Genomic DNA, 18797 nt, shown 5'->3' with positions numbered 1-18797 from the left:
GTGACGAAAAGAGAGCTGAGCCGGAAGGAAAAGCTCTCGATCTACCGGTCAATCTTCGTTCCTACCCTCACCTATGGTCATGAAAGCTGGGTCATGACCGAAAGAAAGAGGTTGCGGGTACAAGCGGCCGAAATGGGTTTTCTCAGGAGGGTGGCTGGAGTCTCCCTTAGCGATAGGGTGAGAAGTTCTGCCATCCGTGAGGAACTCGGAGTAGAGCCGCTTCTCCTTTGCGTTGAAAGGAGCCAGTTGAGGTGGTTCGGGCATCTAGTAAGGATGCCCCCTGGGCGCCTCCCTAGGGAGGTGTTCCAGGCACGTCCAGCTGGGAGGAGGCCTCGGGGAAGACCCAGGACCAGGTGGAGAGATGATATCTCCACACTGACCTGATAACGCCTCGGGATCCCCCAGTTAGAGCTGGTTAATGTGGCCCGGGAAAGGGAAGTTTGGGGTCCCCTGCTAAAGCTGCTGCCCCCGCGACCCGACTCCGGATAAGCGGATGAAGATGAGATGAGAAATACAGCCTGCCTAATTGCCACTTTTTTAAGTACCTTCAAATGAGACATTTAATGCAAAAGCAATTTCCACATATTCTGTACTGCCCCCCTGAAGGTGAGATGGACCAATTCCTGTCTCTTAACATACAACACAAGCAACTGATATCTGTAATTTATAATAAGATTGCTCTTCTGAGCCCAGTTCCCACTGTATCGCCTAAAAATGCGTGGGAAAAGGATTTGGGGGTAGACATTACTGATGTCCAGTGGAGGGACATTTTAAAACTGGTCCACTAATCCTCTATTTGTGCCAGGCACGGCCTATTACAGTGGAAGGTGCTTCATAGGGCCCATTTCACCAACGCTAAACTGGCTAAGATATACCCTAGTTACAGTGATGCTTGTAAGCGCTATAAGCAGTCCCCAGCCGACCACCCACAGTTCTGGACGTGCCCGAAGCTTGCTGAATTTTGGTCTGATATATTTCAAACTGTCAAACAGGCTCTTAAGAAAAATTTGGAACCCAGTCCCCTGACTGCTCTTTTTGGGTTCCCTCCGCCTAAAAATCTGCCCATTATTACACAGCGCGTCGTGGCCTTTACCACCCTGCTCGCCAGACCTAAGATTCTCCTTAAATGGAAACATGGTTCTCTGCCGACTCATAATAGTTGGATACATGAAATTTTACAATGTCTCGGTTAGAGAAGTTAAGGTTTTCACAGAGGAGATCTTTGACCACATTCCACCAAACTCGGGACCCACTGCTAACCCACTGCAGATGGAGAGGTGTTGTACAGAAGAACGCTGGGGGGAGGGTCAAGCCATTTGGGACAGCGTGAGTGTGTGGGGGGTTGTGGGGGTGGAAAGGCCAGCAGGAGGTGAGCTAAACATTTTGAAAAACTGGTTATACTGGTTACCTGTATCCAGGCTCCCAGATGTCTGCATGTATTTCTTCTTCATCCCTGTGATGTGCTTCATTCCTGCCCACACATCCCATCCCTTGGAGTTTGGCCTCCAGATTTCTCTCCTTTTTCTTCCTTCACACAGACATGTTCGGGATTGCTGTTCACATTACGTCTTTAAATGTGGCCTGTCTATGGATTGCTGTGTGAACAACTCACGTCCCTGAAGTCGCCCACATGTGCAGTTGATCAATGATGACATCATGCCACAACATTATTTACGGAAGCGAACATGGCAACGGCAACCGGAAAACAGATCGGTCACGATAAGACCCTTCAAGTGTCACACCAAATAGTAATGATGTCTAAAACCTTGTTATCCCTCCACTGGCTGCCTGCTTCGTTGCTGTCCTCCATGTTTGAAAAGATCGGATTCCGGTCACTTGGAACTGCTGCGTGAACATAGCCTTAGCCTCTGTATATGGAAGTGTTCGCCCCAACGACTGAGCCACCGGGTGCCCTGCCTTCCAGGATTTATCCTGAAGCCAGACTACTTGGCTACTCGATTATGGCAAAAATCATAATCACCAAATATTTTGGTCAATACTGAGACAATTAATTACCATGATTACTCTGACATTGGAAACACCATGCAAAAAAAACAAAAACAAAACAAATGAAAAACAAATAAAATAAATGCAAAGACAAATAAATAAAATAAAAAAATACTATTATATGATAATAATATAACTATATCCTTATTTCAGTGTATGTTCTCAATGTGCTGATGGATAATTATTCTAGGAGACTTAGACTTCTCTTTATTGAGTCTAAGTCTAGGCTGCTGTATTGTTTAAGGTTGTTTCTAGATTGTTTGATTGTTTCATACATCATATAATGCAGCTTCTTCAACACATCATTAGTGATAGTACCCGGTCAAGGAGGGTTTTCGGGTCTATCAGTCCCCCTCACCCAGGCAACCCAACCGGGAGTAATCAGCTCCCAGCCTATGTCCAAAAAGCGCTCATCCACTGCTTGTCCCTCTGGTTTCATAGCCATTGTGAGACTCTCTCAGCAGCCTCGGAAGCTGTACAGATAGCTCTCCTCTTGCGTGCACCTGTGATGCCCAGGAGAGCGTAGGCCTTGCAGAGTGACTTCCCTGCAAAGCCCCTTCCCTCAATGGGAAGGCATCTCACACGCCACCCCCATCTGCGGCAACCTCCACCAGCTCCCCTCTTTATCTCACTGGTTTCCTCCATTCTCTGTGATGATCTAAGGCTGGTTTCCATGATGTTTTCAGGAAATTTCAGTTGTTTACCCAGGTCCACCCTTACCTGCCAGTCCTTTGCTGTTCCCAGGCCTGTTTGGGCTTTGGGCCTGAAATGTGGTTGTTCTCTGGCTCTTACGAATGGAATTCCTAGCCTTGGTGGTTGCACACGCTTGCTCTGGTCGATGGCAATGTTGATGGCCTCAGCAACCACCTTCAGCACCCGGTCATGGCACCAGCGACAGCGTCCATCTCCAAGCGCCTGAGGACAGCTACTGAGTCCCCAAAGCAATTTCAGTCAAAAGCAACTGGACTATTTGTCTATGAAGACGTTTCACCTCTCATCCATGAGGCTTCAGTTCATGTACGCAACTAAATAGGCTGGGACTGGTCCAACTAACTGGTGTGGAGAACAAGGTAGTTAACCTCTCACAAGGCAGATGATGTCACTGGAACTCTTTGTGCTCCAAGTGCCAATGACATTTCGTTAGAGTGACAGTCGTTGGTGGGAAGTAGGTTTCGACTTTGTTAGTGCTCTATCGAGTCTTAACAACAGTTGTTGGAGTCACAGGAGCCTTTTGTGAACAGTTGTTCTTTGAGGTTAGATTGTTGAATCTCCTGAGAAGGGATGAAAGTGCTGCATTGTAAATTGGAGATAAGTGGTGTCTCGACCTCCTCTGTTTAGCGATGGTGTAGTTGGTTTCTCTATTTTTGCATAGGTGGCTTCTTTTACTCCTCTTTCAAACCATCTGTCCTCTCTGTTCAGGATGTGGACATTGTTATCATCAAAGGAGTGGGCTTTCTCCTTGAGATGTAAGTGGACAGCAGAGTCCAGGCCTGAGGAGTTAGTTCTCCTGTGTTGGGCCATGCGTTTATGCAGTGGTTGTTTTGTTTCTCCAATGTAGAGATCTTTGCATTCCTCGTTGCATTGGACAGCATAAACCAGATTGCTTTTGTGGGTGTATGGAGTTCTGTCCTTGGGATGTACTAGTCTCTGTTTGAGTGTTTTACTGGGTTTGAAATACACAGGGATGCAGTGTTTGTTGAAGATCCTCCTTTCTCTGATACCCCAGCCACATACGGAATGAATATGTTGTTTCTCTTGTTTTCTTTTTCTTTCTCAACCACTTTTGTTTTCTTACCGGAAGTAGCTGTCGTTTTCACAAAGGTCAGCCTGGGGTAACCACAAGTTGTAAGGGCGCCTCTCAGGTGCTTGCGTTCCTCCCCTTGGGCCTGTGACCTGGTGGGTACTTTACAAGCTTTGTGTTGCAGTGTTCTGATAACTCCAAGCTTGTGTTCCAGGGGGTGGTGGGAGTCAAACAGTAGATATTGATCTGTGTGAGTGGGTTTTCTGTATACCCCATTGTGGAGGCTCCTGCCATTCTCCATATGGACGTCACAGTCTAAGTAAGGCAAACTATTGTCCTTGACTTCTTCTCTGGTGAACTTGATGTTTCTGTTCACTGAGTTTATATGTTCGGTAAAAGTTTGCACCTCTTTGGATTTGATTTTAACCCATGTGCCGTCGACATATCTGAACCAATGGCTGGGGGTTACTCCTTTGAAGGAGTTCAAAGCCTTGTCCTCTACCTCCTCCATGTATAGATTTGCCACAATAGGGGATAATGGTGAACCTGTGGGACAGCCGTGTTTTCGTCTGTAAAAAGTGCCATTAAACTGGAAGTATGTGGTGTTCAGGCACAAATCCAGAAGTTGGCAAATGTGGTCTGGTTTGAGATTTGTTCAGTTGTGTAAGGAGTTGTCCGGTGTGAGCCGCTCTCTTAATGTGGCCAAAGCCTCCATGGTTGGACTACAGGTGAACAGGGAAGTCATGTGGTAGGATACCATGGTTTCATCTGGATCCATTTTTAAGTCTCCGTCGCGCCATCACCTCCGCGATGTAGTCAGGAAAGATTAGGATTCGATTACCTTCGTATTCCATTGAGCTCTGCCTCCCAAGCCGCAGAATCTCTTCTTTCTCCTGTGTAAGATGCACCCATGCGATTATCATGCAGGGTTGAGATCCTTCTGGTCTGGGCAGTTGTGTATGGTGTGCTCTGTCAATAACGACTGGCGTGGTGAAGTTGTCGTCCCCAAGTAGCTTGGGGATCAGGTTAGACACAAACTCAGTCGGCCTCCCCTTCTCATCACCTTCGGGGACGCCAAGAATTCCTTGTCTCCCTTCAAGATCGGAAAGCCTGCCCCGTAGCTTCTTATTCTCTTGCTGCAATTAAGTGACAGAAGTTTCCACTTTGTGGATACATTGCTCATGGTCCACAGCCCTGCTCTCGGTGGTAGTCAGTCTCTCGATTAGCTCCCGCTGGGTGGACCAAATGTTCTGAAAGCTCTGCTCGAACTTGACAAACACGCTCATTAAAGGACTGCAAAAGCATATTTGACAATTCATGCCAGGCGGGTGGAAGCTCGTCTTCATCTTCAGCTGGTGAGTTTCCCGGTGATTTCTTGCTAGCTTGATTACGACTAGCATTAGCCACGGTGTCGGCTTGCGGGCGGCTGGCTCCCTTTCCGCCTCGTGCAGTTTTACTGGACATTTTTGCGTTCCACTTAATGGTGGTGTAAACACGAAATAAAGTTAGTCCGAAAAATTGAGTAAAGTGTGCAAAAAAAGCTGTTTTAAATAATAAGATTTGGCATGAGGAGCTCCAAAAAAACACGTATACACTGCTCTCATCTCACTAGCGCCCCCATACCCTTTCATGTTGAGCGTTCATCTTGGCAAATCTCTAACAAATAATAGCACACCATTCCCGATCATTCAGCATGTTTTGGTGTATGTTGTGCATGTGTTGGCAATAGGGCTGCAACTAACGACTATTTTAATAGTCGACTAGTCACCGACTATTGAAACGATTAGTCGACTAATCGGATAATTATTAATTTTTTCTTAAATTTAGCATGAGGTTGCTTTAATTATGTGGCAAATGATAATAAACAATAAACAAATAAACATGAGGCTCAGGCTATGTCGTTCAGTTTATTCATACTAAGAAAAGTCAGCATATCCACATGGTCTCGTGTGAGGCTTGCTCTCTTCTGGGAGCAGATATTTCCTGCTGCTGAGAAGATTCGCTCTGCCGGGATGGATGTTGCAGGAATGCACAGAAGAGATCTTGCTAGGTTTGACAGTGGGAAAACGCCCCTCATTTTCTCTCCACCAGCTGAGAGGGTCATTGTTTTTGGCTATTGGTGCCTCTGTGAAAAACATCTGAACTTCCCTCCTCGCCATTTGGATTGTTTTGTCCTCCAGGGTTTCCTCCTCTTCCTCACTCAGACTGTCAGTGTCAGACTGAAGCAGGTTATCCAGCGCTGACTTTCCCCCTGGGACATGACCCCTCCTCTTCTGCTGTAGCTCAGGGTCATCATGTATCCCAGTCTTGGCCTTTGCTTCTTTTATGGCGAGAACTTCAACTGTACTTTGCACCCTTGTGCCATCTTCAGGTGAGATAAACTTCATCTTTCTGAATCTTGGGTCGATGGCAGCTGCAAGAACAACTGGGTTGTCTCTCTCTGCAGACACAGTGTTAAGATTCTCCCATCTCTCACTTATTCCTTTTCCTGCAATGGCTCGAAAGGCTTTTCCTGAGCTCGTCTCATACTGGGTTTGGTGTATGGACCGTTGCAGCCCTTTGACTAGCTGTGGAAGACATGAAGCAGTAGCATACTCCTGTCCACTGAGGAAAACGGTCGCACATTCAAAAGGCCCCAACCCTTGCACCAGCTCTTCAAGTAGCACCCACTGTTCTGGTTTCAGGTCAAAGTAGTGCTTGCCTCTTGGTGTTACCTCAGGGTCAGAGAGAGTTGCAGTGACTGGCCAGCGCTGCTCCAGGAGTCTCTCCACCATGTAATAAGTACTATTCCATCGCGTACTGACATCCCGGATCAGCTTGTGCTCTGCGGTGTTCATTTGCTGCTGCTTCTTCTTTAGTTTTGAATTTGCCAGCTCACTTCTCCTAAAGTGCTCCACTAAGTTTCTTGCAGCAGCAGTAGCTTTGTTGATGCGGGGCTCTTTGAGGGCACTGTTGACGATAAGTTGGAGGGTGTGGCCAGCACAGCGGACTGAAGACCAATTGTGTTTTTCTTCCAGGAGTCGAGCTGCCGCCACCATGTTAGACCCGTTGTCATTTACTATTGCTTTAATTTTGCTAGGCAAGATGTCAAATTTCTCCATCACCTCTTCCATCCACATCATGATATTCGCAGCAGTATGCCTCTCCTCCAGAGGTAGAGTGGCGAGGTTCAAAGTTTTCATTTGCCAGTCTTTGGTGATGAAGTGACACGAAACTCCAAGATAAGCCTCTGTGGCACGGCTGGTCCAAACATCACACGTCAGTGCGAGGGAGCTGTTGACCTCTTTTAGTATCTCCTTTACCTTTAAACACAAAAGTTGATTTTTGTAAATATTTAACGTGCAAAAACCTACATGTCAACAGAAACAATTAAACATACAAGTTTTACAGTTTTAATAATTGCAGCAACTCTATGATTTTACCAAAATTAAGTTATGTATTTAATCTATTTTAATATATATGTATATATATATATAATTGCTTTTATGAATGAAATATATAATTGCTTTTAAATGAAATTTGCGATTGCTTGTATGAAATATATGTGTTGGTTTATATGAATTATGATATGTGTGTGTGTGTGTTTGTGTGTGATTGCTAATATGAAATATATAATTGCTCTTAAGTGAAATGTGTGATTGCTTATATGAACAGTGTGTGTGTGTGTGTGTGTGTGTTTTAAACAATTACCTTCGGAAACGTTTTACTGTATTTCTGCTCCATCAAGTGGGTGAAATGGGTTCTGGATGGCAGGACGTATTCTGGGTTGAACTGGGCAATCATCTGTTGAAACCCGGCACCCTCAACCATGGAGAGTGGCCTCATATCATAGATGAGCATCTGCAACACTGACTCAGTGAGGGGAGTCGCCTGTTGCGGGGTGCACGTCTGCTTCTTTTGCAGAAAGGGGTCCAAGGTGGCTCTCCTCTTCGGACTGCATGCATTTAATTTAAAAAACGTTCGTCAGGCATAACGTTAAAGCTCTCTTTTAAAGCGAAAATACGCTTTGCAAACCTTGCAAGTAATCTTTTTATCCGCCGTATCCAGGCTAAAATGCTCCCAAACTTTGGAAGTTTTCGTGCGCGCAGTTGCTGTGTTGGATGCCGCCATTTCTGTGTGTGTTACCGCTCGTCAGAGACGCTATTGCGCATGTGCGACTCGGCAGAGATTGTAATGAAGTGAGATGCCTCACTCTGTTGGAAAAACACGTCTAGCGACGAATGTCGACAATTTCCATTATCGATTTTTGTCGACAACGTCGACGAATCGTTGCTGCCCTAGTTGACTAGATGCCAATCAAAGTTTTAGGGCAGAAGGGGGAGAATAAGCAGAAAATGCATTTCCTGCGGAAAATGCATGGAAATGCTAAGAAGCTGTATTGCTAAAGCTAAACTGTAGTAGGAGTAGCAGTATTATAATAAACAAGTAGGAGACACATTGCTACATTTACGCATTTATATATTTATTTGGCAAAAAGGTTAACAATTGTTTGCCTTCTAGGTAAAAATATAAACACTTTTACATTATCAAATCTTAGAAAAAATGAAGAAAATAGGTTTTCTTTCACTAAAATACGCACAAACAGCAATCCCTGAACTGACTGGATAAAGGCTAGGGTTATTCAATTAATATGGAATTGAGGCTGGTTGACGAAAATTATCCAAAATGATGGGCTGTAAAAATATGAGCATCACATTAATGGATATTGTAAAACAATGCAGCGACATAGGAGTACATATATTGTCTTTATTTTATCAATGTTAATATTAGTCATGACCTCAAAGTGCAACAAGCTTGTCAAAAAACAGTCCTTGTTAAATAAACAAACCTGTTAACCAGAAGTTTACACTCAATTATTGGAGTTTGAGGCTCTTGTCCTTTACTTGAGTATTTTATTTACATGCTACTTTATTCTTCTACTCCACTACAACAAGTGGAAATATTCTACTTTTTACTCCACTACATTTATCTGAATACTTCAGTTACTAGTTACTTTACCAGGCTTACAAGTACACATGAAACATTAGTTTTTTCATCAAAAACTGGACTGACAAAAATGAATGTAACATAAATGCAGAGTAGCATGATTTTTATTAGAATGCCTTCTCAGCTTATCCTCTTTACACACAGATATGGCTGCAGAGTAAACACAGGCTTCACAGTGACAGAAACAAAAACTTCTCTGTCCATTCTCTGGTGAACTGACGGTTTTCTGTGACAACCTTTCTTTTTTCAGAGTAGAAAGAGACATTGATGTGGGGATTTAACCACGGATTTAACCAGACAGAAAGGAACAAACAGAGCAGGGCTTAGCGAGCTGTTGCCAAGAGCATTCAGAAACCCACGAAGAAGAGCGTAGCGAGAGCGTGCGTAGCAGGAACGTACGTAGCGGGAACACGCGTAGCGTTGAGGCCGGGTGTCTACAGGGAGCGCGTGGAGCAAGTCTCCCAGCATGCTTGGATTTGACTCGCTGAGACGTAGCGCTGAGATATAAGAAAGGACAGCGGTCATGATGACTTAAGCTACGTTGCACCTCACAAACCGAACGGTACACACGTGTCACTGCACATTAACTTTAAAGGCGAGGCAAGGCATCTTTATGTATAAAGCGCATTTCAAACCAACGTGCTTTACATGAAGACAAAACATTTTTTTAAAAGAGTATAAAAACAAAAAAGACAGTTAAAAGCCGGAGTGAAGAAGAATAAGAAATTAAAAGAAAAGAAAATAGATCAAGCACTAAGTTATTAAAAAGAGCTCATCTATAAGCACATTAAAAGAGAAGTGTTTTTAACCTGGATTTAAAAGTGCTCACACTTGGGGCTGATTTCAGTTCTGCTGGTAGTTTGTTCCAGTTGTGTGCAGCATAACAGCTGAATTCTGCTTCACCATGTCTAGTTTGAACTCTGTGCTCCACTATCTGACCTGAGTCAGTAGATCTCAGAGCTCGACTGGGTGTATACTCTACTAACATGTCATTCATGTATTCTGGACCAAAACCATTCAGTGATTTGTAAATAAGTAGGAAAACCTTAAAACTCTATTTTGTAGCTGACTGGGAGCCAATGTAAGGTCTTAAAAACTGGGGTGATGTGATCTGATCTCTTTGTTCTTGTTAAAACCCGAGCTGCATGTTCTGAATGAATTTTGGTTCATCCAATTTTTGACTTGCTCTAAACAGTGACATAATAACTCTACTGGACTGAAGTCATCTGGAGACAGTGCAACAGAAATCTGTGTGTCATCTGCATAACCATGGTAGTTGACATTAGAATTCTGCAGAATTTGGCCCGAAGGCAGCATACAGTATATAAGTTGAACAGAAGGGGTCCAAGGACTGACCCCTGAGGAACTCCACATGTCATAGCCACTCGATCGGATTGATAACTACCAATGGTCACAAAATAACTATGCTCCTCTAAGTTGGACCTAAACCATTTTTGGACTGTACCGCTGAGTCCTGTCCAGGTTTCCAACCTATTCAGCAGTATACTGTGATCCACAGTGTCAAAGGCCTGTCATTTAACACTCTAATAAAAGCTGTTTCTGTAGTGTGTTGGAGTCGGAAGCCTGATCGAAATTTGTGAAAAAGTCCACTGGAGTTCAAGTAGTTGCTGAGTTGATTAAACACCACTTTCTCAACAATCTTGGCTATAAAGGGGAGATTTTAGACAAGTCTGTATTTGGTTAAAATGGTGGTATCCAACGCTCTCTTTTTTTAGAGTGACTTGATGGCAGCTACTTTTAGGGGTTTAGGAAACGTGCCTGATTGAAGTGAGCAATTTATTATTTGCTGCAGATCTGTTTGGACAGAGCTTACAATAGTTTTAAAAAAAAGTCAGATGGCATTGTGTCAAGACAACATGTTGATGATTTAAGATGCTGAACTGTTTCTTCTACTGGGTTTTTTGGGGGGGTGTAAGCTTGTCAACCAAAGCACACAGAGCGGGAGTGTTGTTGATGTTCTTATTAATCATTTCAGAAAAGTGTTGCTGTCTAGCCTTGAATAACCCATGGTTAAAATTAGAAAGACTTTGTTTGTAGAGGTCATGGTGAATTTGAAGTTTAGTTTTTCTTAATTTATGCTCTGATTTCCTGCATTTTATAATCAGAGCCTTTACCATCATAGTTCTCTGTCTGGTCAAGGTCATTTTAGTTTTAATTGGTGCAATGGTATCAATTACATTTGAGATTTTGCAGTTGAAATTATCCAGGAGTTCATCAACTGTCACTGCACTCACATATGGTGACATGGCTATAGCTTCCATAAACTTTATACAGGTATTCTCATTAGGGATGCATTAATCTATTTTAATCGAGTGATTTCAATAAGAAGTCATTTCAATAAGAAATTACTTGATATGGAGGTATACCAGAGATTATCAGAGATTATCAGTGAACTACGAAAGTGCGAACAAGCAATGGAATATTTCCTGGCCCTTTGAGTAGAAACCTGTATGAAACAGTAATTCATGGCTATAGTGGCCAATGTTGAATGCTGTCCTCTCTGATCTAAGTGCGTCAAATACTGGTGCATTGGGAGACTTGCTCCAAGTGCTCCCTGTAGGCGCGCAGCAACAATGCTCCTCACGCTCCCACTACGCTCTTCTTCGTGGGTTTCTGAATCCTCTTGGCAACAGCTTGCTAAGCTCCGCTCTGTTGTTGTTCTCAATCGTTTCAGTTTGGTTATATCTGTGGTTAAAACACCACTTCAATGTCCCTTTCTACTTTGAAAAAAAAAAAGTTTGACAGGAAACTGGCAATTCACCAGAGAAGTTTTAGTTTCTGTCACTGTGAAGCCTGTGTTTATTCTGCAGCCATATTGGTGTGGTAAGAGTATAAGTTGAGAAGGCATTTGAAGGACAATCATGCTATCTTCAACACCATTTTCCCACTGAACCGCTCTGCATTTATGTTACGTTAATTTTGTCAGTCCAGTTTTTTTCATGAATAAACTGTTTCATATGTGCTTGTAAGCCTGGTAAAGTAACTAGTAACTGAAGTAATCAGATAAATGCAGTGGAGTAAAAAGTAGAATATTTCCCACTGAATTGTAGCGGAGTAGAAGTATGAAGAAGCATGAAAATAATATACTCAAGTAAAGGACAAGAGCCTCAAACTTGTACATTAGTACAGTAGTGAAAACCTCTGGTTAACAGGCATTTTTTCATTTAACAAGGATTGTTTTTTGACATGGTTGTTGCTTTGAGTTGGCCTATCACTACTTGTTTTGATCAGCTGTTATGCTGTTGCACTCTGAGGCCTATTGCTACTGTTTATATTGATAAAATAAAGACAATATAAGCACTCCATTGTCACTGTAGTGTTTTACAATATCCATTAATGTGACATTTATATTTTTCTGGACCCTCATTTTGGATTATTGTCGTCAACCGGCCTCAATTTCAAATAAATTGAATAGCCCAGCCCTAATATATATTCATACTTATGAATTTTTCTCTCAAAATGCATCAGATTGATGCTTGTAGGTGGATAATATTGCACCGCCCCTTCTCACCTTTTTCTCCCCTGACCCGTTTTCACGACTGAAGTATTTTAAAGTACAACTCCACAACTTCGTTGAATTACCACCTAATATGTCACATTGGCCCTCACAACAGAAAGCTACATCACAGTTACATGCCACTACATTGAACCGGACTGGCAGGTAATGTCAGCAGTCCTACTCACAGAGAGCATGTCACTAAGGCATACGGCCTCACTGGCATAGTATTGTATTATTCTATTCAGGATTTCTTTTTTTTTTAATGATTCCAATGTCAAGGATGAGAGAATTTATTTTCATGTTAAGTAGCTTGTGTAATATTTTTATATCTTATATTTAGAATATGTTTGATATGCTACCAAAATGTTATTCCCTGCTCTCAAGTGAGTTATTAAGGAATATGATTTGCATTTTTATGTTTCGTATAGACCTTTTCAAAGTTGTAAACATAAACATTCTAAATTGGTCAATTCAATTCAATTTTCAGTAAAAAAAAATTTATAGTGCCAAATCATAACAGAAGTTATCTCAGGACACTTTACAGAGTAGGTATATACCACACTCTACCACAGGAATGTCGGAAAGACCCAGCTCTATGGTGGACAGACATCTCTCTTGACAAAATCATCTCAAAATAACAACGTAGCTAAGGGCTCCTAAGCCCTAGCTGTAAGCTTTATCAAAGAGCAAAGTTTTGAGCGTACTCTTAAATATGGCGACAGTGTCTGCCTCCCGAATAACACTTGGTAGTCGGTTCCATAGGAGTGGAGCTTGGCTCTGCCTCCCATTCTGCTTTTGAAGATTCTAGGAACGACAAGTAGCCCTGCATTCTCAGAGCGCAGCGATCTAGTCGAGTAATACGGTACTATGAGCTCTTTAAGATACGACGGAGCCTGACCAATAAGAGCTTTGTAGGTAAGAAGAAGGATTTTAAATTCTATTCTAGGTTTTACAGGTAGAAAGCGCAAAGAAGCTAATACAGGTGAAATATGTTCTCTTCGATTTGTTTTACTTAGTACACGAACTGCAGCATTTTGGACCAACTGGAGGCTCTTAACAGACTTATTGGAGCAGCCTTATAGTAAGGAGTTGCAATAGTCCAGCCTAGAAGTAACAAATGCATGGACTAGTTTTTCTGCATCTTTCTGAGACACAATGTTCCTATTTTCGCAATATTACGCTAAACTAAGAGAGATTCCTCCAATTTAGTGGAAGCCCATTTACTTTCCAATTTTTCCGCGATATTTGTTTTAATTCACAGGTTTGTGAGTTATACCATGGAGCTAACTTCCTCTGTTTCATTTATCTTCTTTTTTAAAGGAGCAACAGAGTCGAGTGTTGTTCATAGTGAGCCTGCAACACTGTCAACAAGGTGATCAATTTCAAAGAAACTAACATTAGTACAGGAATCTTGAATATTAGGAGAAGGCATTCAATTAAATGCAGATAGAATCAATTCCTTAAATTTGGTTAAAGCACTGTCAGATAAACATCTAGTGTAGAAACCTTTGCCCTGAGGTGAGTAGTCCTGTAATATGAATTCAAAAGTTATTAAATGATGGTCTGATGAAATAGGATTTTGTGAAAAGACTATTAAGTCATTGATTTCCACACCATAAGCCAAAACAAGGTCGAGGGTGTGATTAAAACAGCGAGAAGGTTAATGTACACTAAAACCAATCAAATCTAATAGAGAGATAAACGCAATACTAAGGCTATTGTTATCAACGTCCACGTGAATATTAAAATATCCTACAATGATTACTTTATCAGATTTAAGGACTAAAATTGACAGAAACTCTGAGAATTCAGATAGAAATTCAGAGTAACGACCAGGAGAACGGAACACTATAACAAGTATAATTGGCTGCACAGCTTTCCAGGTTGAATATGAAAGACAAAGAACAAGACTTTCAAATGAATTATAGTTTAGTTTACGTTTAGGGTTGATTAATAGGCCTGAGTCATAAATAGCTGCAACGCCTCCTCTTCGACCACTGTCTTGAGGAATATGAGTAATTATATGACTGGGAGGAGTGGATTCATTTAGGCTAACATATTCTTCATGACGCAGCCAGGTTTCAGTCAGACAGAGTAAATCAATATGGTTATCTGATATCAGATCATTTATTAATACAGCTATAGATGACAGAGATCTGATGTTTAAGGGTAACTGTATGTTTGGAGTTATCTGTAAGTCAAAGATCACACAGAACACTTTTGTATTGAAATTGTTGTACAATAATTTCCCTCTGGATAAATAAAGCTTCTTGAATCTTGAATCTTGAAGTGATCAAAAAGAGCCGAGTCTTTGATATCAATAGAAGTAATGTCAACACCTCTAGATATAACCAGATCCAGAGTGTGTGTGCCCTTTCACATGTTGGAAGATGCCAACTTGTGAAGGTGTCAAGAAGAGAACAAAGTTCTTTTGCATTTGTGTCCATGTTATTGTCTAAACGAATGTTAAAGAAAAGTTGTAGTCAGTACAGATTACTGACAGCAGCTCAGCAAACTCATCAAAGACTTTTCCTGGATATCTTGGTGGTCTATAAATAATTAGGAAGATAACTTTTGTCTCCCCCACTAAAAACAGAGATATTGAAAAAAGCTAAAATCACCAAATATAGTTTCCTTGCACTGAAATACCCACTCACTCACTCACTCACTCACTCACTCATCTTCAACCGCTTATCCTGGGTTGGGTCGCGGGGGCAGCAGCTCTAGCAGGGGACCCCAAACTTTCCTTTCCCGAGCCACATTAACCAGTTCTAACTGGGGGATCCTGAGGCGTTCCCTGTCCAGTGTGGAGATATAATCTCTCCATCTAGTCCTGGGTCTTCCCCGAGGCCTCCTCCCAGCTGGACGTGTCTGGCACATCTCCCTAGGGATGCCCGAACCACCTCAACTGGCTCCTTTCAACACAAAGGAGCAGCGTCTCTACTCCGAGTTCCTCACTGATGGCTAAACTTCTCACCCTATCTCTAAGGGAAACTCCAGCCACCCTCCTGAGAAAACCCATTTCGGCCGCTTGTAACCGCAACCGCGTTCTTTCGGTCATGACCCAACCGACAATGCCATCAGGACCACATTATCTGCAAAAAGCAAAGACGACATCCTCGGCCCACCGAACTTCAACCTCTTTCCACCAAGACTACGCGGCGGAGGCCCACCCCCACCGGGAATGAATCCGACTTACTGCCGAAGATCCGGACACAGCTCTCGCTTTGGGTGTACAGAGATCGGATGGCCCACAGAAGTGACCCCATCGCCCCATACTCCCGCAGCATATGCCTTCTCCAGATCCACAAAGCACATGTAGACTGGATGGGCATACTCCCAGGCCCCCTCCAGGATCCTTGCGAGAGTGAAGAGCTGGTCCGTTGTTCCACATCCAGGACGGAATCTGCATTGTTTCTCTTCAATCTGAGGTTCGACTATAGGACAAACCCTCCTTTCCAGCACCTTGGAGTAGACTTTACCAGGGAGGCTGAGTAGTGTGATACCTCTGTAATTGGCACACACCCTCTGGTCCCCCTTTTAAAGTAGGGGAACCCCCACCCCGGTCTGCCAATCCCTTGGCACTGTCCCAGACTTCCATGCAATATTGAAGAGATGTGTCAACCAAGAAAGCCCCTCCAAACCCAAAACTTTCACCATTTCTGGACGAATCTCATCAATCCCTGGGGCTTTGCCACTGTGGAGTTGTTTGACTACCTCAGTGACTTCCGCCAGAGATATTGACAATGATTCCCCATCAGCCTCCAGCTCTGCCTCTTCAAAAGAGGGCTTGTTAGTCGGATTAAGGAGTTCCTCAAAGTGCTCCTTCCACCACCCGATTACCTCATGAGCTGAGGTCACCAGCGTCCCGTCCTTACTGTAAACAGCTTCGGCGGTTCGCCGTTTCCCCCTCCTGAGGTGTCGAAGGGTTTTCCAGAAGCACCTTGGTGCCGCCCGAAAGTCCTTCTCTGTGACTTCTCCGAACTTCTCCCACACCCGCTGCAGCCCTTCTGGCCCGTCGGTACCTTGCAACTGCCCCTGGAGTCTTCTGGGATAACATATCCCAGAAGGCCTCCTTCTTCACTTGGACAGCTTCCCTGACCACCGGTGTCCACCACGGTGTTCAAGAGTGTAGGAATAGTCTACACGTATTATGGCTTGAAAAGATTAATCACCGAATTAATTGTGAATTATCTCGACTCATTAAAATTTAGGACTTAATTTACCTCGAAGTAGGGCACCACACCAACTAAGACAGGGTGTTTATTACGTTTTGGTGAAGGTTTAATACCTGTTAGCAGCCTAAAGTATTTGATAATTTTAATTTCATCAGTCTCGCCTCGAACGTGTTAGTTCGTACCGTAACCTAACAGTGACCATCAACTTCTGCACAGAAGGGAAGATTCTCACAACGATGTAAAGTTATAGGCATTTATTTGATTCACTGGCAAGGATAATACAGAATAAGGCAGTACTGAATAGATAAGTAATAAAAGGGTTAAATGTGGATATAACAAGTTTAAGACCAGAGTAGTTCAAACCTAAGGGCTGGTTTATAATATTACTGGTGGACTTAAACTGGCTTTAATTAGCCTATCAACAAAACTCGGATCAGAACTTAGTTATCACCAACAGTCTTAACCAGGAGCTGCAGTAAAAGGGCCGACCTTACTTTTGCCGTTGGAGCAGCGGGATTGCTGCTGTTTCACAACCCTGCTTTGATTCCGGCCCTTCAGGTGGCTTGGCTCTGGCTGTCGCGCAAAATTCAATGCCACCTGCCGGCCGGACAGATGCAACGACGATCAGTACGAAGTGGCTTTACTATAGTTACAAAAAGAAGATAAAAAATTATCATAGAAGACTTACAAAGTAGCGTGATAAAAATAGATTAATAAACGAAAACTCTTGAGTAAGCCTGGCTCCAGACGGGGGCCCCTGGCTTCCTCCGGGCAGGGTCTCTCTTCCTCATTGTTCCATAGAGTCTTTGTGAACCATCCTTAGTCCGGCCCCTCGCCTGAGACCACTCTGCCATGGGAGACCTTACCAGGAGCACCAGGGTCTAGACAACACAGCCCTCAGGTTCACAGGGACACACAGACCTCTCCACCACGATAAGGGGATGGTTCCTGGAGCTGTCATTTACTAACAAGTATTTGTTGGCTAGTGCACGTCATAGCATAGATGCTTAGAAACTTTACTTAAACATACATGCAGAGTGCAATAGAAGATAAGTGTGCAAAATGTACAAAAATAGTTGTTTGCAATACAATTTACTGTTTACAGTTTACTATAAATGATCAGTAAAATAAAATTAAAAATTCTAACAAAAGACACCTCCTCCCCTTCAGGTTCTGCAGCCAGACTTCAGGTTGAACTACTGTCGTCTGTGGCAGGCTCTGATTAAAGGTGACATGTCCGGGGTGGAGCGTTACAGCCTCAGGCTGGGAGCTGGAGATCTGTACCCACTGTTTGCCTGTGTGCTCACAGGTCGCTCCTGGACTGCCATCAATGTTGGCATCACTTGTGTGCCCATCACAAACTCTGAGGTATGGTATATGAGCTCACACACAGATGTAGATAGTATTTTCATAGCTATAAAACATCAGTCAAAATTCTCATTGTATTACAACTGTTATTATTGCTACTCATATCACTGATCATATTTACCACATTATTATTATCATCATCATTCATTCATCTTCATCACCTAAGCTGTAGTGGTTTCTACTATTTATATCACTCTGATATATTAACTGCCGTAACAATTAAGTCATATTCACATTATGCGCATTTCCCCTAGCCCTATAACGTGGCCTCCCGGAAAGTTTGAGGGCACGCCCTCTCAAATTGCCTCTCACTCACCCAGTTTCCATTACAAAAAAAGGCCAGAGAGGGATTTACGAGACTCCGGAGGTGACGTATCACTCTGAATGGGTTTCAATCGCCGTTGATCAGCTGATCAGTGATGCCGTGGCGCGCCACTCGTCCTCTGAGTGAGAAATACAAAATAGTTGTAGTGTGATTTAAGGTGGCCCGTATGATTCACAACATTAACTTATATACAAGTAACATGGAAGAAAATTCTCCACCTTAAAGATTTGAGGCACTGTAAAAGTGTTTGTTGACAGGCTGTCAACCTGCTGCAGTACGGTGTGTGTGTGTGTGTGTGTGTGTGTGTGTGTGTGTGTGTGTGTGTGTGTGTGTGTGTGTGTGTGTGTGTGTGTGTGTGTGTGTGTGTGTGTGTGTGTGTGTGTGTGTGTGTGTGTGTGTGTGTGTGTGTGTGTGTGTGTGTGTGTGTGTGTGTGTGTGTGAGAGAGGTATAGAGCATGCATCAACCACAGGTCGGAAATTAAATCCAGAATCTGTGCACAAATCATTTTCTGCGCTGCGTTCTTCTACACCACTGGATAAAAGTGTCTACTCTACTTCGCCGTGTTGTGGTGGCGTCTGTACTACCACGTCACATCCCGCTGAGAGCTACATCCAATCAGCAATCGGGTATATCTCAGGGTACAAAAGAGGCCCTGCTCTCCGATAGGGCCA

At 43.2% G+C, this 18797-nt stretch overlaps 1 protein-coding gene across 1 annotated transcript in view; it reads left to right on the top strand.

The window, feature by feature from the left end:
• The window catches only part of adck1 (aarF domain containing kinase 1), a gene marked incomplete at its 3' end in the record, with an annotated part of 137081 nt that overhangs the window by 103327 nt on the left and 14957 nt on the right, over positions 1–18797 (top strand). The window contains exon 9 of the mRNA XM_083924799.1: positions 17603–17800. Within this exon, the coding sequence (XP_083780925.1) occupies positions 17603–17800 (198 nt within the window). The remainder of the gene's footprint in view (positions 1–17602; positions 17801–18797) is intronic.

The sequence above is a fragment of the Echiichthys vipera genome, assembly GCF_963691815.1.
Source record: "Echiichthys vipera genome assembly, chromosome: 12".
In the NCBI taxonomy this organism is placed as follows: domain Eukaryota; kingdom Metazoa; phylum Chordata; class Actinopteri; order Perciformes; family Trachinidae; genus Echiichthys; species Echiichthys vipera.
Note: the sequence above shows the minus strand (reverse complement) of the source record. Positions and strands in the feature narration are given on the sequence as shown.